Genomic DNA, 20,107 nt, shown 5'->3' on the forward strand with positions numbered 1-20,107 from the left:
CCCTGCCTGGGGAAGTCCGGGACAGAGCTGCGTAGCCCGACCCGCTGAGCTGTGGGGTTCTGCTTCCAGCACCGCTCTGGCCGGTGTCAGAGGACTCTGTGCACCCTCTGCCCTCATCTCTAGTTCCAGATTATTATTTTTATTTATTATTGGTCATCGTCTCAATTTGTCTCCCCCGCCCCCTTACTTTCACAAATAAATCCTCCTCCTCCCTGTTTGATTCAGCTCTGCCTTTCCGGGTGGGGTGTGTGGTCCTGACAGACTACTGACTGCTAACGTGTAAAAGATAACGATCCTCCTCTGGGAGATTAAAAGACAAGCATCTCGGTCCGGATGTGTTTTGTTCCCCGTGAAAGGCAAGAGGTAGTTACAGTGTGTCCCAGGTGTTGTGAGGAGGCGTTCACTGGTAGTTGGAAAGTGTTTGGGTAGAAAGTTCTGATGCTGGTTGGTTTGTGTTTTTTTTTTTTTTTTAAAGGTTACTTCATTACCTGTAAAGAAAAATATTTCTTCTTTCTGTATCTTCCTGGCTCGTGATGGCTTTTGGTATCTGAAGTTGTTTATTTGTTGACTTTCTTTCCCAAAAGCAGGTTTTCTGCTTTCATTTGCAAATGTGATACAGAACACAGGTATAAAACAAAGCCCTGCCAAAGCCTTTATCCTACAGAGACCTTATTTAAACAAATGTAGTATGTGAGAACGGAAGGCAGGGTTAGTAGCCTTTGCCTTGCGTGGCTAACGTGACATGAATCTTTATTTTCCTCCTATAAAAAGATGGAAGACTGTTTGGCAAAAAAAATGGAAATCACAGTTTCAGAAGCTGAAAAACGGACTGGAAGGAATGCCATGAACATACAAGAAACATACACTGCTTACCTCATTGAGACAAGGTGAGGATTGCTCGCTCTCGGGAGTGTGTGGATGTCCCATTCTAAACAGATTCTCTCTCTTTCCACCCATAAAAATATTCAGGTACGGTCAATGAGAGAGTTTAGCTGGTTTACGATTTGTTATGCGATTATTAACATGTTCTGGAGGATCTTATCCTGTGAAAATGTGGCATCTGGTCCCCGGTTCAGTACTAATGCAGGCGTTGTGTAACTGTGTACTGTAAATCTTTGTTTGGAGCTAGCTGGAAAGATGTGTGCTTGGAAGATTTTGCTTTGCTATGGTGTCAACAACTGCTTGGTAATTTCTTAGACGAGGGTTGGATAAATTTATATGCAACGTATATGAGGTGGTATGTGTAGCTTGTACGTGGGAGAGGTTATGCATTGTGGTCTAAAGTAATGGTTAGACTTGTTTGAGATCACAGGAAAATAAAAAAGTCTCATGACTTACATCATGGGGTCAAAATTTACTGCTCCACTAACATTTGAAGTGTTTTGCTTGATCTGATCACCACATACTCCTTGCAGATGCTCTAAGGGTTAGGATTAATTAGCTACTTCCTTCCTTTGTACTAGCTTGCACTTTCACTGGAGAAATTACTGCTTTCAGTCTTCTCACGTTAACAAGATTAATAGTATGGCAAACACACGTGGTACCACAGATAACTTGCAATTTGAAGTACGGAGCAGCGAATGAAGCTTTAAAATCTCTTCTAACTTACCATTGCTTCCCAAAGAGTCTCAGATGACTCCTCTTATGGAGGATCGTGTTACTCAGCCGAAGCCAGAATTTCAAAATTAGGCTTTATTAGGAGTTTTGTCTCTCTGTCTCCTTCATATTAACAGTTTTAACCTTTGGGCCTTGCCTTGGGAGTGATCTGCTGCACAGATAAAACCTTTTGAAACAAAGCAGTTGCGCTTTGCAAAGGCTCTGAAGAGTTCAAGTTGTAATACTATCATGTAAGTCTTCTGGTTATTAGTTAAAAGGCTCCTTAGTTTGTTTAACTGATGAAGGAACACACTAGCTACACTGACTGCAGACACCTACTGGGATGCATTTACTATATTTTTGGTAAACCTGAAGAATAAAATGCAAAATAGATATACATCATATCTTTAAAATATTGTAGCTCTTATGTGTTCAGATATTAAGAAAACACTTTTACAGTGTGTCGATATTAAAGATCACATCTCACATAAGTAATGTTATTCTGCTTTTAATATTTCTGAATAAAAAAAGAAGAAAGTTGGAGTCGTCGGTGTCTAACTGTGATAGGAAGTGTGCTCCGGGAGCATCTCTACGCAGCCCCGGACCACGCTGGCTGTATCTCCTTTCCCAGTCATCCTTATGTTGCATTAGACTCGCTCCTGCTGGTCCTGCCCAGTGGTTCTTTCGCAGTGGCAAAGCTGTATTTTGCTGCCCAGATGGATTGCTTTCATTAAGATTTATTTTATCCTGTGGTCAGCCAATACCAAGACCAATTACCTGTTTGTCATAGAACTGTTGAAAATGTGGGTTTGTTACATCTCTAATAAAATAGGTTCTCTATTCCTTTTGCTGAGAGGGCAAAATTTCTTGCATAAATAGAATTGGTGGCTATTAAATGTGCTTCCTGAATAGGTTCTCTATTCCTTTTGCTGAGAGGGCAAAATTTCTTGCATAAATAGAATTGGTGGCTATTAAATGTGCGTCCTGCTGAGCCTGTAGCTGTAGGTGGGCTTCACAGCAATTTGTCTGTGGGTAATAGGATATTTTGTAGCTGAAGAATAAAACTCAGTTTACAGGGATAGAAAAGGAAGACCGCTTAATAATAGCTGCGTTATGTTTATGGGGGCTGGGGTTCCACCATTACTGCTATCGAGGATTTAATTTCAGTTTGAACCGAGGAATTGCATCTGGGTGAACTAGAGACACAAGATGGATGCAGTTACAACCACTGCATTTGTTACAGAGCAGGAGCTGAGTACCTCAGCTTTTAGCATGTTCATTTCACTTGTGCTCATGCTTTCAAAATGCAAGTAATGGTGTTACTTCCTTTTTCTTTTACAAATGAAAAGATTTATTACTATTGTTACACTTCATGTGACTTCTGTTGACTTTTTTTAAAGTGATGTAGATCTGTTTCTTCGAGACAAAACAAACTCTGCTCCTGTAGACTGCAGAGCCTCAGCGAATTCCAAGGGTCATGCTTCCTGAAAGCGACCTTTTTCTTCTTGGTTTATACCTTTCTGCATTAGCTAATTAGATTTTTATGGAGAGCTATTTCCGTTCAATTAGTCTTTAAGTTGGTTTGTTTCACAGCTTCTGTTAAACTATACAGTTATTTAAAAATCACTTAGTTTTTATGTTCTCCCTGCGAGAACAGAGGAACACTTCCACCTCGTTGTGGGAAATGGCATTAAGGCAAGTACAAATTCTTACAATTAAAATGTGTAGTTGAATATTGCTTCTCGAGATGCAGGTGCTCAGCATATCACTTGCTTTCTGTAAGGGAAATTGCAGATAGCCAGAACCTCCCTTGAATTCAGGCTCGCTTTCTTGTTAGAAACTTAGGCAGCTGTGTCTTACACCAGACTCTGCATGAAACTAAAGATCTGAGGTAGTATAAAACCCAGATTTTGACTCCTGGTCTTGTACCCTTTGTTTTTCATAACAGAGCTGAAAGTTAATCAGGATGTAGAGCCCCTCGAAGTGCTCTGGTGGTGGACTTACAGTATGTACAGGGATGCCTTTTTTTTTTAATTCCTGTTCTCCTTTGAAGTAAACAATTCTTTCTGCAGTAGTGAGACACTTCCATTCCATTAACTTTGCTTCTGGCCCTGCTGACTTTCGGATCTCTAGCTTTGGCCTCCTGGTCATGCTTTGTGCAGCCTGGTAGCTGTAGACAGCTACTGTAGACAGTAGACTGTAGACTACTGTAGACAGTAGTAGACAGCTACTTAATAGCAGGACTCTGGTGTCCAACCCTGCTAGTCTTTACTTCCTTCTGAAGTAGTTTGACTGACAGGGGAGCTCAGTATATTTCCTTCTTTCTCCCCTAGTATGGTTGGGGAAGTTACTAACCGTATTTCTGCTTTCAGTATTTGGAAAGTTTTCCACTGGTTAAATTGTGACATGAGTGGTATCTGCTTTTCCCTTAAGACCTTGGATTGCCTATCCAGAGTGTAAGGGCTTGTGAAGAAAGTCTCCGTGAGAGGAATGAACTTGGAAATCAGTAGCCAGCCAGATCACAGTTTGGGAGTAGCAGCGCTGCTCTGTGGGTCTTGAGGAGTTTTTCCTTTGTCACATTTTTGAGTTCCTTTCCTGAAGTCTCCTGTTCCACCTTGGACTAGGTGAAGAACCCAGGCATGCGTTTCCTGGAGAGAGGCCCAGAATGAATGCCTGCAGAGGTGTATTGTCTTCTGATAAAACTGCAAAATGCAGATGTCAGTCACTGAGAGTCAGGAAGACTTGTCTGCACCCTCCAAGGAAGGTATGAGGGGGGGAAAAAAGAGGAAAGTCCAAATTCAGTATGAGCTTTAATCAGAGAGAGTCAGGAGATGAAAGAAGACTGAGGAGGTAAAAACTTTGCTTCTGATTTTTACTCAATTGATGCTGTGAATCACTAGCCTGCCTAGTAGGTGTGTATTAGTTACATATAGCAAACTGGGTGTGCTGCTTTTGGCTGGGATAGAGTTAATTTTCTTCGTAGTAGGTAGGACCAGACTGTTGTGGATCTGTGCTGAGAGCAGTGCTGATAGCGGAGGGATGTTTCAGTTACTGCTGAGCAGTGCATACACAGTGTCAAGGTCTTCTCTGCTCCTCGCCCCACCAGTGAGTAGGCTGAGGGAGCACAGGGAGCTGAGAGGGGACACAGCTGGGACAGCTGACCCCAGCTGACCACAGGGATGTTCCATGCCATATGGTGTCATGCTCAGCATATAAAGGTGGGGGAAGAAGAAGGAAGGGGAGGGTGTTTGGAGTGATGGTGTTGGTCTACCCAAGTAACTGTTAGAGGCACTGGAGCCCAGCTTGCCTGCCTGTGGGAGGCAAGAAAGAATGCCTTGTTTGGCTTTGCTTGTGAGCGTGGCTTTTGCTTTATCTGTTAAATTGTCTTTAAATCAACCTTTTTTTCTCGCTTTCAAGTCTCTCCCCCATCCCACTGTAGGGAGTGAGTGGGCAGCTGCATGGTGCCTAGTTGCTGGCAAGGGCTAAACCACGACACTGTGTGACAGTATAAAAAAATAAAACAATCTTCTGGCAGGAGAGCTGCTGCATTGTCACACAGCTTGCCAGGTAAATTCTGGTGTTACACAGCACGTAATTGATCTGTAATGATTGTTCCTCTACATACAGAGTGAACCTTGTCCACTACAGGGGAGTGGAAGTGTCGCTTCTTGTGCACTGGAAGGTCAAAGGCTAAAAACAAAGTTTCTGCTTCTGCACTCGAAGAGGTGATTGCTTTCACAAGGGAAGAAATCAATGTATTTCCTTTTTGTCTGATTTAATATTTTGCAGCCATTCCTCTTTTTATTGCGTTCAGAATTGTTTAATGGTTCATTTAAGATAATTAGTTTTAAATGGGAAATGGAGGGAGGTTAATTAGATGGACTGAAGTTTTCACATTGGCACTTGGAATTAAGGCAAATGAACGTGACTCTTAGAGTAATGTAATCTTCTAATCTCTGTGATAACATCAGTTATGAGTGTAAAAACTGAAGGTTTCAATTTTGTCTGAATTTTTTTAAGGCAGGTTGGTTCATTCAGTGAATAACTTGCATTGTTAAAACTGTACTTGGAGGGGAAACATATGGTTTTCCTGCCTGAAGACTACAAGTATTATATTGTGTTTTTAAAACCAAAACAAATTGAGAAGTTTGAGTGAATGTCAACAAGTGATTATGATCTTAATTGAAGCTGGTCTGCAGTACTTGCTTTTAATGGTAGAGTTCATAACGTGGTCTCAAAAATTAGATGGTAATGAAGGTATTAAGTGTAACGAGTACCTTTGTGGATTTCTACTTCCTTTATGGAGTGGGGTTCCTGGGGAGAAATGCTCTTGTAATTGGTGATACTTTATGGTCTCTTATGTAACCAGGTGGAGACATTTTTGGTGGATTAAAACAAATGATTTCTCTCATCTCGCTTGCCTGTCCCAAATCCATCCATATAAGTTTCAAACCCCTGTGACCTCATTTGAAAGGCAGCAGTGTGGATGCAGGCTCATAACTGAGGGCTGTACAGTAGTTTCCCACCACAGCTTTACAAGGAACTCTGCTGCTCCCCTCCTTCACCCAACTCTGCAGCGTTGTGTGCTTTAGAGAGCAGAATCTGGCTAGTTTTACTTTTGCAAAGCCTGGGTGCAAGGGGGAATCTTAAACTGGTATTAACAATTTCAAAATACGTCTTACATTTTATCCATGGGTTCATTTAAAAAGTGTAGCTGCTTTGGGCACTACACAGCTACCCTCCTGACGTTGTCTTCCCCTTCAGTCACTAAAGCTTGCTAACCTGACATTTCACAGTGAAGATCGATGACTCTGGCAGGTGCTGCTAGTGGCAGAGGCAACAGGGATGTCCATGCTGCAGAGGAGGGCAGCATGGTGGCAGGCTCTGACTGAGGTGCCACTGCTAGGGTGCAGCTTTTTGCAGTAGGTTGTTGGGCAGAGAAGAACATCCAGACATTTCTCTGGGCAGGTGTCTGCCCATTTCGCTGTCACAAATGGAACAAACCATTCGCCTGTTGTCTCCTAACTGCTTTTTTTGCTTAACTGCTTTTTGCCCCAAACAAGAACTATGTTATATAAAGGTAAAACCGACAACTGCAACTGAAAAAGGCAGCATTCACACTTCTAAGACAGTGAGAATAAACGCGTTGTAGAGTAAAGAGAGTAAGTATGATCTGAGAAGAGAAGTTATGTCAGGCTGCTGAACACAGGCTGTGTTGAGGAGGTTGTATCAGATGCCGTCTATTTTAAAAAAAGAACAAACTAAGCAGGCAGGTTTGACCTTCAAGGTTCTGTAGCAGTAACTTAGTCTTTTTCTTCAGGGTATAATGTGAGGCTTGCATGTCCCTCACAAGAGTTTTAAAGCTTTGACTTAGGGAAGCCTAGCCTGCTGTCCACAGATCTGCTATGTCAGAATAAATTGCCAATAGCCTTTAGATCTAGTACACTTCCTTATTTTCAGCAGTGTGGGCAGGGAGGATGTGGTGAGTGGCATGATCTGGTCTGGCAGTCTGCTTCCTTCCTCCTGGAGTTCTTGAGGCCCCTCCTGGTCATAAAACTGCAAGTAACAGGGTGCTGGTGTCTCTGTTGTGGGGTAGTAGTGGTTTGTTCTGACACAGGACTAGGCTCCTCTATAAAGCTGAGGTCCCTCCCTGCTGAAGTGCTGTGCTGCTTGATGTCCTCTTAAAACCTTTGGATCCTATTTAACTTTCTGCTTGATCTTTGTGTGTGTGGACTGAGATGTTGCTACCCTGATTATTGTGTTTTTCAAGTTTTTTAAATAACTGGTGTGTTCCTGCTAATTCTGACAAATGCAAAACTGATATAGCAGGCACGGTGAGAAATTTTTTGCACAATTAAAGGCTCCACATGGTCTCTGCTGTTTCTAGTTTATAAAGAACACTGCAAAACGGTCATGAAGCATTAAGAGCATGGTGTACACTGAAATATTCCCTTGTCAGAAGCCTGTGATCTCTCACAATGACAGCTGACTGAGGGTGGGTTGACCTGAACCCCTACAAATGATAAATGCACCGCCACGCTGTTAAGATACGTTACGATTCTATTGGTGTATTTGCCTTCCTTCAGAATTGGTGGGATAGGAACAAGAGATGCAAGTGTGTTATCCAGTAACCAGTGCTACAGAAGTAGTGTATCTATGAATTCCCCAAACAAACTTGGATCTGCGAAGTCATTTTAAAATTTCTGAAGATACTCTTCATTTAATTTCTTTCTCTCCTGTTAGTTTGTAGCAGAGCACTAGTCTTTAGTTCTGTTTTCATACTTGTGGTGTTCAAACTATTGAACCGCATTAAATGATAATGCGACTCTCTTGACTGCAGGATTTGGGAGTTATAAGAAAAATACAGATTAACTTTTACACAGTAACGCTGACTGGGCAAAAATGGGTGTATGGAGGGATGGCAAGCCAGAGCAGGATGAGTTAAGGCAGATGAACTATGGAAGACAAGCTACCTAACTTTATACTACTGAATTAATTACTGTATTTGATGTGACAGTGCTATACTGAGGCCACTTATGAATGCGTACCACCAAAATTTGGAATGATTCCTTTCTAACATCTTGTGAAGTTGTATATGTAGAGAAGTGCGCTTGAAAACAGAGTAGGAATGTCTGGACCAGAAACTTTCTTGAATAATAAACTCATTTCCACTCTTCTCTGTGCTGACCTCACTGATGTTGTGGGCTATTCAGAAAAGGATAAGTATAAGGTCAGACTTGAATTGGTTGGGTTAGAGGCAGAAGCCAATGCTAAAGTATTCGCTGTGTTGAAATGAAACAGCCAAATGAACTTTTCTAACTACTTCATATTCAGGAGGTGGAAAACTTCAAATATAAAGTTGCCCGGGGCAGTGCAAGCCCATAGAATAAGTTGAGATGAAAAATAGCTGTGGCTAGCAGTGCTTTTCCTTAGGGGCTCGTATTGACAAGAAAAATAAGAATGATATTTAAAAAAAATAAAGTGACCTATTCTTCGTGCAGGTTACCTTTGGTGGTAACTTCTTAAGCCTCTGTAACTCTCCTGGATGTCTAAATGTGTTAGGCTGCTGTAAAGTGTCAGTAGTGCATGCACAGCTAGCCTGCCTCCACTTTAGAGGTGATGCAGTCAGTCTTAAACCTCAGTTAAATTAAAAAAAAAAAGAATAATGAAATTCTCCTATTGCAGAAGAATCAAAACTGGAAAGAAGAGCTACTTAAACACAACTCCTGCGCCAGTCCTAGGGTTGCATTAGCTGTGGGCCAGGAAATGGTTATGTATAGGAGTGATAGAGATATTTAGTAGCAATGGACCAACTGCATCCTGCAGGGTTTTCTTTTCTTCCTCTCTTTCCTGTCCGATAGAACATCCATTACGTTAGCCCTCACTCTGGATCTGGAGATCTGGATCTGTAATCTTCTTGTCTTTAAAGCAAGGCTGGCTGCAGTATGCCTCGCTCTGCAGCCTATCTGCCCAGCTGTAGGTGTCTCTCCGATGCCTCTCTGCTGGCCTCTCTGTATGCAGCACAGATGGGTCCTCCTGGGCTGTGGCTGGGGGCTTGAGGCAGTCCTGGCCTGCCTTTCTTGTCTCCCGATTCACACGTGTGTGTGCAGTGTGATCTCAGACAGGGTCCCCGTAACCCTATGATGTATCTGGTGGCAGCCTTGCTGAAGGGTTGATAGTAACCCATACAGAAGTAGTGCTCTTGAAACCCGTGCTGTCAGTCAGGGCAACAGGTTGGTAGCTGCTGAAATGGGAAATTTCGAAGGTTCCTGAGTTCTGAAGTACTGGTATGTGAGTGTCTTAAATGGGCAGATTGTTTACCAAACCCTGCTAGGAGTTTCTCCTCCAGGAAAGTCAGGTTTGTACCTCCATCTTTCAACTAAACAAGCAATCTCTTCTCGGGCATAGCTTAATTCTTTATCTAATTAAATTTGCCTCCAACTCAGCAATAGCACAGTCACTAGATACCTGCTTTTGGCTGAAGGGTTCTTGAAATGTTTAAACAGTGCAGTGTTTGTGTAGGGCAGGATGCTGCCCAGCCTGCCAGCCCAGCCCTGAGCTGAGCTCACCCTCTGCAAAACTCTCTGGCTGCAATTGCAACCTCGTTGAATCAAAATGGTCCAGTACGGAAGAATTCTGTGGGATTTCGGCGGTGCGATTCAGTGGCTGTCACCAGTGTGCTCATCCTTTTTTCTGAAGTCAGTCTCAAACAGTTTTAATCTGCAGTAGCTTGTGTTGAATGCTTATGAATACACCCTTTTTTCTTCCTCCTTGTGAATTTTTTTCCCTCTGCAAATGCAGTCACCTGGAATAAATGTCCTTTCCGCGAGGCAAGGATAGATACATAGAAAATGTTCTGCTTTACTCATTTAAAAAAATTCCTTTTGGATAATTCTTGAGGTTTTACATTACTTCAACCTCAAGATGTAATCATGCTTTTTTTAAAATTATTTTTGAAACAAGAGGATATAGCAAGGCTATTGGTCTCTAATGAGAGTTTAAAAGTGGATGACAAAGGCTTTTTGTATTTTCTTTTAAGTGTATCAGATAATTGGGGCGCTCTAGAGCAGGGTTGTATGTTTTTCAGTAAGGTTGTTAGAGATCCAGCCTCATGGGTTAAGAATAGCTGAGAAGAATCAATAGTTTATGTGCTATTTAGATGTTTAAAAAACTTCACTCCAGAAAGTTCTTATGAATTCAAGAACTTTATAGCCTCAATTCTGCTGGAAGAAATAATGTAGGAAGTACCCTGTTCTACTGAGTACCATATGAGCAGGTACTTGTAGTTCATAACTTACTGTGCCCAGTTCCGGACTCCCCAGTACAAAAAGGATGTGGACATACTGAAGCAAGTCCAGTGAAGGGCCGTGGAGGTGATTATGAACTTGGAGGGTCTCATGTGCAGGGAGAGGCTGAGAGATGGGATTGGTTATCCTCTGAAAGAGACAGCTCAAGACCTTGGCAATGTGTATCAATACTTGATGGGGAAGGTAAAGAAGGTGGAATCAGAATTTTTCTGTGGTGCATAGCAGGACAAGAGGCAGTGTCACCAAATTCAAAGATAGGAAATTTCTTCCAAAATGTAAGAAAATCTTTTTACTGTGAGGATGGTCAAACATGAGAATGGGTTGCCTGGTGTGGTGGTAGAGTCTCTGTCCTTGGAGATACTCAAAACCCAACTGGACATGGCTCTGAGCAAGCTGCTTTGATCAAGGGAGTTGGACTACGCGTGTGCAGAGACCGCTTCCAACCTCAACTAATCCGTAGCAATCTCATATCATAGTTAATACTGTTTCATGGAGGTTTATGCCTGTGCTTTGTACCCTAATTAGTCACTTGATATGAGAACGGAGGTAGATAAAGACATCACTGGTTCCTGTTAAGTGCCTTGTTTGAATTCTTTCTCCATGCTTATTCTGGCATAAGCTAACTGCTAAGAAATATTACTGAACTGATGCTTATTTTATGATATTGCAGAGTATTTCTGTTGCTTTAAATGTCTTGTATGATAAATGGTTTTTCCAAGTTTTAATATTACTTTTCAATCCTATAATATTCCACGATTTCTCCTTTTATAGTAACATACAATCCTTTAATACCTTGATAGGTGGTGTTGGCTTTAAGTTTTCAAGAAGTTTTTCAGATGCATCAGTGTTGCCTCTTCTTACTCTGTCTTTAGCTAGTTTGTTAGATTACATGTCCTTAGTCCTTAAATATAAAAAGATACCACTTTGAACAACAACAAAAAATTGAAGAGGTTTGAAATTTGCTACATTTGTCTAAAAGTGGTAAAGGGTAATTTTTAAGTTTTATATTTTTAACTATTCTAGATGTTGCAGGCCAGACAATTTTTATCCTCTGAAGACTTTCCCACTGAATAGTAAATTCCACCTTGTAATACCCTGTATCCTTCAGCTGCTCATGAAATCGTGCTGGCTTAGAGCCTGACAGTGTTCCAACAGAAATATGTCTAATTCTGTAGTGATGTGAACTAAGTCCCTTGTGTGACAATTTATTTGACCGTGACCTACCTGTTTGTGGTGCGACTGAAATGCATTGAATTTTCCTGTATTCCTGAAAAATCTGAGTGCTCTCAGGCAGAAATCGTAAATATTTTTAAATGAAGTATATGGATGTGAAATTAATGAAGATTACTTTATATTATGGGCAAGCTATGCAGTGGTCATTACTGGGTAACTATTTTTAGTGCATCTGCTATAACTGTACTGATGGTATGAGGGGGAAGGCGATAACTTATGCTCCAATTGGCTGTTTTATCTTTCAGAGCTGTGGAGTCCCAGAGCGAGGGACAGTGTGCCCCAGTGGACTCCCTGTGGCGACGTTACAGTGAATTTGAGTTGTTGAGGAATTATTTGTCAGTGACCTACCCACATATTGTTGTTCCACCGTTGCCAGAGAAAAGGGTAAGGGAGCTGAAACTGCAGCTTGCTTTGTGCTGTCGGTTATTTATTTACCATTAACACTCCCCTGTTTTGATAGGCTGACTTTGTTTGGCATAAGCTGTCAGCAGATAATATGGATCCAGACTTTGTGGAGAGAAGAAGAATTGGTTTGGAAAACTTCTTGTTACGTGTGGCTTCACATCCTGTTCTTTGCCAAGACAAAATCTTTTATTCGTTTTTAACGCAGGTAATGATGCGCTTTCTAAATACGTTCTTTGGTGATTATTTAAGATAATGTCCTTTTGCTTGTCTTCCCTCCCACTGACCCATAGCTTGTTCTGTGTCAAGAAGAAGGATAGACAATGTGAATAAACTTGAGGTGGAAAGCTTTGTTCTTCTAAAAGCTTCTTAACAGCCCACTGCAGTTGTACAATTGGCGTTCTAATGTACCTTAGGACTTTTTTCCAGCCTAGTTTTAAGGCTTCTAAGAGAGAATTTCTGCCTCAGTGTATTGGGAACTTAACGTGTGTTGGTTGGGAAAGCTTCCCCAGAAATAAAGCTGCAATTGTTAGCACCCTATGCTGCTGGCTGCAGAGGCAGCACTGGCTTCCAAGTCGCTCTTTGGGTATCAGTGGATTCTTTAACTTTGTGCTTTGAATCATGATCCATCCATATGTGTTGTGGTCCAAAACCAGTACAATATGTTATCACAAAACTTGCGATCCAGTTGTCAGTTAAAGTGCTGCATTCTGCAGTTTTCAGCTTCAGGAGATGTCAGATGTTTCTTTTTTCTGTGCTTTGATGAATGATTCTCAGATGGCAGACTGAGGACATGATTTACCACAGCACAGTGTAGCATGTAGATGAACCAGTGGTTGGAAACTGAACACAGTGGACAACCAACCACTGCACATCAGCGAGGTGACTGCATGTCCTCTGTGTGCTCTCGCCGTCAAGCTCAGAGGTCCTTGAAGATGCCGATAGTCTAACAGGCAATAGATGGTAATCACCCTTCCTTCTAAAGAGCTGAGCTACTACTCTAGACAAAGCTGTGTGACTCCTGCCCCCAGTTGATAGAATGAGGTAATTGAGTAGTTGAGAGAGTTTTTTGGGGGAGGTTAGTATGCAAGCACAACATAATGACATGTTATTCTTAACCCAGATTCTTGAAAAGCTATAGGGAGGGTAGGTGAGGCAGAACCAGGCTTACTGGAGAAGCTCTTCTGAGAGAGGGACTGATGATACAGGGACTTGCAGAAGCTGTGTCACTCCTAACTCATTCTAACTGAATGTTCTTTTCCTGTCTTCTTAGGAAGGTGGATGGAAAGAAATGGTGAACGAGACTGGATTTCAGTTAAAGGTAACTACTGTAATCGTTTGTCTCACGACTGCTGTAGTGCAGAAGTACTCCAGCAAACATGTTTTAAGCTATTTATGAAAGGCTGTTTGCTGTTATAATGAGTTAAAGGCATTGCTTTATGTGTACTTGTAACAACAAAGAACAGTGGTGCTCTTAGTAATAGACTTCAGTGGTTAACTTCTTTGTGTTTATATGTGCCAATGTTTGATGATCAACTTTGTAATTCTGCTAGTAATGTAGAATTATCCTTATAGTCTTTAAAACTAATGACCTGGAGTCCAGAGCAGTGCTTTTAGTGTGTTGTCAGCTTAGTTTAGCATCATTTTAAAGATGAGTGTCAGATTTAGCCTGGTAAGAGGTGCAAGGTATCAAAACCCCAAGGGGATCTGAATTGTAGGGCTTCTCTGCAAGGATAAGTTGCTGCAGGGGACTAAGACAGCTGGATTTGGTTCCCCTTAACTGTTTAACAGAACGTGTCTTGGATGAGTACTATCCCCATCAGCATCAGTGTGTTTGTGGCTGGGTAAACTGGTGGAAGACTTGCAGGAATAGACGATCTAAGTTCACATATCTGTACAAGATGAGAACCTGTGAGAAGCTGATGCGCTGGGTTGTGTCTAAAAAAGTTACTATATGGGGTATACTATAGGGAGATAAATACTGAGCCGTTGTTGCATTGCAACATGATCAACTCTCATGAAATCACAACTGGAAACTAGGTGGATTATGAAGAATTATTCTGAATAGTGAGAGCTAAAGAAAATCACTAGTGCTCTTATTCTCAGTGTCCGAGGGGCTTTGATACCAGTGCTTACTGTTGATAAGTTGACAGTAATTCCCCTCCATCGTGGTAGGGCTTGCATTTTGCTAGTATTCCTGATGCAAAAACTGAAGCTCTCAAGCTGTGTTTTCCTAGTCAACATGTCTTTATTTCAGCTTACACTCTTAGAGGTTCAGGAAGTTTGTACTGGCAGGGTATGTTCAGGAGTGCACACAGTAGTGCTCATAGCAGAATGCAGGCAATATTTATCTAGCTGAAACCATCTTGTAGATTAAATGAGAGATGAGCAAGTCCTGGTTTTCTTCTCGTTTTGATTGTGTGCCTAGTTTCCCTTTTACAGTTCCTGTTTCCTTAGGATCTTTCCTTTATTTAACATCTGAAGTATAAACCCCTCAAGACTGGAGGTTGTTTACCCCTACACTGGAGGACAAACCTCTGTTCACTACATGTCTTAGACTAGAACCAGACCACTTTACCTGCTGCTGCTGCATTAAAGCAGGATGTGTCTTTTTGTCCCGGAGGGTTTGAACTGAGCTAACTAAACTTTAAATGAGGGATTAATGTAGTGTAGCATGCTGCAGTTGAATGTTGATGTTGGAGACTTTGTTTATTCTGCCAACTGTATCATTAAATCATGCCTTTCCTCCCTCCCACCCCTAGCACTTAATTTTATTCTTTAAGGGATTTGTCACTTGGGATTTTAGCCCTTCCTTTAGGAAGGAGAAAAATCCTCTCTCTCTTTAGCTGACTTAAATGATTATAGGATCATAGTAGGAACTAACTGCCTCAAAACTCTGTACCTCACTTGATGGGGAGTTCACCTCTAAAATGCTTTGCATGCGAGTCTTAAATCTGGTTTAAGACTTGACAGACGCTTTTTCTAACAGCGTGTGTGTGTTGCAAATGCTCAGGAGCAGCGTGTGGGAGTTGCTGTGCTGTTAACAGCAAGAAGGGAACAACCCTGCCTAGATGGCTGGGCATTGGCAGGATCTTGGCTCCAGCTAACAGTGCTTGTATAGGGACTGAACTCTTCCTTCAGAGCTCTACCTGTGTCTGTAACAAAAGGCAAAAGTTTGCCCTGTAGCTATAAGGTAGGAAGGGATCCTTTTGAAGCGTAAACCTGTGGAATGTCCCAAGAGACATAAATACAGTACGTTGTGAAATAGCTACATAGAGGGAAGGACTCTGATTTTGTGTCACTGAATCGAGGTGGTGTTTGTACTCTGAGAGAATGCGTGATGAGTACACATAGGGGCGTCTGAGCAACCTGAAATGTAACCGGCCTGTGTAATGACTTGTGGGGATAGAGCAGTGGAGGTCTGAGGCTGTACAAGCCCCTGGAGCACTCTGAATAAACATCAAGCCTGGGAGCTGGAGTTATTGCAGTGTTTTGTGTTCCTTGTGCTATCTTGGACATGCTTTCCTATGCTGCCTTTACCTTCCCTTTGTGAGATAATCTTAGAGGAGCACTGCACATAGCTGTAACAACAAAGCTATTTTCTTCCGGTGTCAGTCAGGCAGTCTTGCTGGTTTCATTCACTTACCTTTTGGCTTGTGGGCTAAGTTTTGTATTAGTGTTTCTGTGACTGGAAGAAGGGCAGCTAACATTAGCAAAATTTCCATCACTACCTCATCCCTCAACTTGGATGCTTTCCTAAGCGTCCTCTAGGTATGAAGGTAGTTCCAGGTGAAAGGAGCTTGCAGTGATACTCAGAGAAACCGGCTTAGCCCCACTGCGGCAGGAGGTGGAACAGACTCAAACCGTGCCCGTCTTGTGTGGAAGGTACTGAAAAGGTCCTAAAGGAAGGACTCTGTTCTTGGTGTTGCCTTGTGTTCCCTTCACTGTCAAATCCAAAGTAGCTCCACAAGCTCCAGGTTGGCTGTACCACCACTCAAAATCTCCCTGTGTCACATACCAGCACTGACAAATACTGCTGAAGTAACTTCCTGCTAGCAGTGGTGGCACAAAGAGTGTGCTGTAGGAGATCTCGTGTGCACACGAGATGTGTTCATTTATTATTCTCTCACTGAAAAGAGGGATTTTGGTCAAGAGTCAACTCCAGCCGTTTTCCTGAGAGTTTTCATGCAGTACGGTTGAGCCCTGAGCGAGGATCCATACTGCTGTTGCTGTCATTGGTAAACCAACATCCCCAAAAGTAAAGTAGCCAATTACCTTTTTAATCAGGTATTGAACTTTCTTCTGGAGAGATTTATATATGCTGTGATTTAGAAAAGAACATTGTATTAAAAATAGCTTTATTCTGATATACAAATTACATATTTTCTGTAAAACAAGTCATAAAATAAAGGAACACCATATATAAGATTTTGGTTTCACTGGGGAACTGTTCTGAGTAATAAAGAGCATATAGAGGTCACCCTACCACCGGTTTTATTGGGTTTGAAAAATATAAAATAGTTTGTCCATATGGTCTTATGTTACCTAATTGCTTCATCTAGAAAGAATGTAGGGCTGTGTATCTTAACTCCATGATTTGTGTAACGTTTTAAGAAGGGATTAGTTTCGTGGGACTTGGATTATACCAGCTTAATTTTAGTGGATGCTGTTTACATCCTAGTTCACAAAAATAGCTTAGTTTTTTGACTTTTTAGTAAAAAAATCTGACATGCAAGGCACCTAGCATCAACTTGTTCAATATTGGAATGTTTAAATATGCCAGGAAGGCAGGATTTTTTTCTAATGGTGCTGCCAGAAAGCTGATTTTTCTTTTTTTTTTTGTCACTGGAACTTAATTGCGTTAAATTAACAAAGCTTTTTTCCCCCTTTTTCAGGCAGATTCCAGATTAAAAGCTCTTAATGCAACATTCAGAGTGAAAAACCCAGACAAGTAAGATTTTACATCCTTCCTCCCTCCCTTTCCCTTTTTCAGTTACAACTCTAACTTCAGATGACAGAATACTCTGATCTCCTTAGAATAAATTCAGAAGAGAAAAATTGTCTTTCTGCACTTTAAATCTTAACAGAAGCCCTATAAAGGAGGTAGTGTGAAAAGGTTTGGTAAATCTTGTTTCTAGGAGCAGGAAACGTTCAGAAAAACTCCATCACTTTATGCAAAAGGAGTCTTTCATTTTAGATAGCTTAAAAGGAAGGGCCAGAAAAAGCAAAAAAAAACCCAAAAACCAGAAAACAGATCCAGAAAAAGAATCTCTTAGTATTTGTTTGCAAAGAAATCTTTCCAAGCATGAACAGAATGCAGATTGATAGTAGGTCTTTCCAAAAATCTGCTGATGTACCGTTCTGGGTGCACACACCCTGGTGTGGATGTTCAGAGTTCCCTTCAAGCTGCTGATTGTCACAGATGCTTTTGGAAGCCCGGAGGTCAGTTCAGCTCTGTTGCCGTTTAGGAAGCTCAGGGACAGGCACTGGAGCTGGATTTAATATAAAAGATCACATCCTCAAATGAGATCGAAAGACAGCAATTCTGTCAGTGGCTACAGGTGAAATTGGCTCCTTCATCCTCCATCCTCTTTGCGCCTAGTAGGTGTTTGCCTTTCCCGCTTTCACGGCAGGGAAACTTGGTGGAAAGTCTGCCTATACACGTAGGTGGGCAAGACTGGTTAAGGCTGAGATGAGGAATATACTATTATCTTTTGATGTAACTAATGTTTCAGAAAGCAAAGCTGTTGTGAGAAGGGGCTTGGTGAAAAGCAGGAGAAGACTTAATGCAAGGAACACATGAGGAAGAGCTTGTAACAAAAACAGTCCCTGAGTGTCTCTCTCAACAGAGACTTCAGAGTGCTTTAGAGATACAGCATGTAGTTTCTGTTGTATTCTGCCAGCTCTGTAGCTTCCAAATTGAACTTTTGGATACAAGTTGTTTATTAAACAACTGATGAGCATAACTTGGTGGTTTTTTGTTTTGTTTTGTTTTTTTTTTTTTTTAAATTCGTGGAGAGCCTTTTAGTGTAGCATGTGTGGCCCCAACCGGAGGAATAGCGCCTTGTTCTGTCTCGCACTCGTCACTTGAGCTGCCTGGGCTCTGATGCCTCACCCCTCTGCGTTACCTTTGGTGCTGTGTGACCGGATAGTGCAGTGGGTTCATCAAACTCACTCTGCTGAAACAGAAGATGTGACTGCTGTGTGGAGTGTAGGCAGTCGGGTTGCCAGACCAGGAATGGTTCAGGTGAAGTGTAGCTGCAGCTCCCAGTCCAGATCACCTTGTGGTCCTGTGGAGCTGCACCCTCCAGCTCAGAGGAATGTGAGGAGCTTTACAGAGCTTGAACAATGCTGCTCTAGGAGTTCAAATGTAGACTGGAAACTAAACCTCCTCCTGTGGGAAGAAATTAATATCTTTAATGATGGAATTATATGGTGGTAAAAATGTGGTATTCTGGTACTTGGAGGTGAATTTATATCTACTGCAGGCCTCTTTAATTTGGCCTCATGGCACCCATCCTCTTGTTATCTTTCTGTGTTTTAATCAAAATACTAGTTTTCTTCTTGGTGGAAGTTTCTTTAGAAAACACTAAATCCTTTCATAAAGCAGAATTTCAGAAAAAAAAAAAGTAACTCTCCTTTTTATGTCCAGTTAGTTGGACAAATGGCTTGGTCTTTAGTGAACAGTTCTGCTCTTGTAGTATCTTCCCTACAAAGCTGGAGAATGGTAGTGCCCTCCCTGACACAGGAAGAAGCACTGCCGAGTCAAATGCACAAAGTCGGTAACTTCTGTTGAAAAGCTGTCTGCCCTAAATGAAACTTTCTTCTTTGCCGTTACCATAAAAGGTATTTTTGAGAAGAAACCTGGTGATGATCCTACAGAAATGTGACCTGATCTGTTCCTCATTTCTATCTGAAGTTCTCATTAAACATCTAGGCTGTTGGTAATGTTGCAGAACCAGTAAAACCAAGTGTAAAGCGCAGGTTTAGAGCGCCTTAGTTATTGAGTGCCAAAACCATGGCTTGTTTCACGTTTCTGCTGTTTTGATGCACTGGAAAGTAAACATCTCTTTGTGTGCCTCACCAAATTCACTTTGGAAATTGCTTTATAATTATGCATTTTTTTTACATGAGCAATGAGCAGGACTTAAGCAAATACCTGAGAAATAAACCTTTGATCTCCAGCACTGCTGATCTCTTAAACAGTTTTTCCTCAAAAATTATATTTGTAAAATTTTCAACCTTCGTGGAAGCTTGGGCAAAAAATAGCATCACTTTGGCTGGTGCTTTTCTGAGATGATAAAAAGGTGGCAGCCTGGTTCTGTAGTAGTAATTTTTTTTTTCTATTAATTTTTTTAGTGGAGGAGGAATTGGCATGGGGAGAGGCATATTGCTGCTGGAGTTCAGGGTGCTGGAAGTCCTCTTAGGTTCCTGACTCTCACCTTCAGGGAGTATGGCACTCCTAAAAGCTTTCTAGCCACAAAACAGGATAAATAAAACTTTTCATTATGAATTTCTGGAGTGGAAAGGGGAGTCTTCCTGAGCTGAAGGCATGCTTTTTGATCTTTTGTTTTGAGTTCAGTTATTTCAAATATCTTCACTGTACATGTCTGCAGCTGTCTGACATGCAGCCCCGGTGCATATTTTATAAAGTGTAAGCTGAAAAGATTGCTCTCTAAACCCTGCTGTGCAGATCAATGACTATATTTATTTTTCCCATACAGTTTCTCTGCTGGCTTTTAAATCTTTTTACATGCTTTAACCCTGTGTGTGTCATAATCTTATAAAAGATGCTCCTTGGAGATCAAAAATACTAGAAATGGCAATAAAACTTCTACTTCCTGAATGAAAGGAGGACAATATTTTAGGGGAAGAATTCCTGGCAGGGGAAGAAGAGGTGTTAAGTGAAAAACCCCTGGAATTTCATACTTGGTCACCCAAAGCAAGTGACCTGACTCACTTCAGTAAGACCTCTTGGGTACAAACTCTTCTGAAATACAAAGCCTGACTATGTGCCTGTGGTGGAAGGAGGAATGAAGTCTGTCTTTTTTTTTTTTTTTTTTTTTTCC

The 20,107-nt window shown here is 41.5% G+C and overlaps 1 protein-coding gene across 1 annotated transcript in view; it reads left to right on the forward strand.

Moving 5' to 3' along the window:
• The first annotated feature begins 771 nt into the window (after positions 1-771).
• Positions 772-20,107, forward strand: part of SNX4 (sorting nexin 4) — a 33,077-nt gene continuing 13,741 nt past the window's right edge. Inside the window, exons 1-5 of the mRNA XM_010132277.1 lie at positions 772-887; positions 11,882-12,020; positions 12,097-12,246; positions 13,312-13,359; positions 16,934-16,989. Coding sequence (XP_010130579.1) covers positions 772-887; positions 11,882-12,020; positions 12,097-12,246; positions 13,312-13,359; positions 16,934-16,989 — 509 coding nt within the window. The remainder of the gene's footprint in view (positions 888-11,881; positions 12,021-12,096; positions 12,247-13,311; positions 13,360-16,933; positions 16,990-20,107) is intronic.

The sequence above is a fragment of the Buceros rhinoceros genome, unplaced genomic scaffold, assembly GCF_000710305.1.
Source record: "Buceros rhinoceros silvestris isolate BGI_N320 unplaced genomic scaffold, ASM71030v1 scaffold30272, whole genome shotgun sequence".
In the NCBI taxonomy this organism is placed as follows: domain Eukaryota; kingdom Metazoa; phylum Chordata; class Aves; order Bucerotiformes; family Bucerotidae; genus Buceros; species Buceros rhinoceros.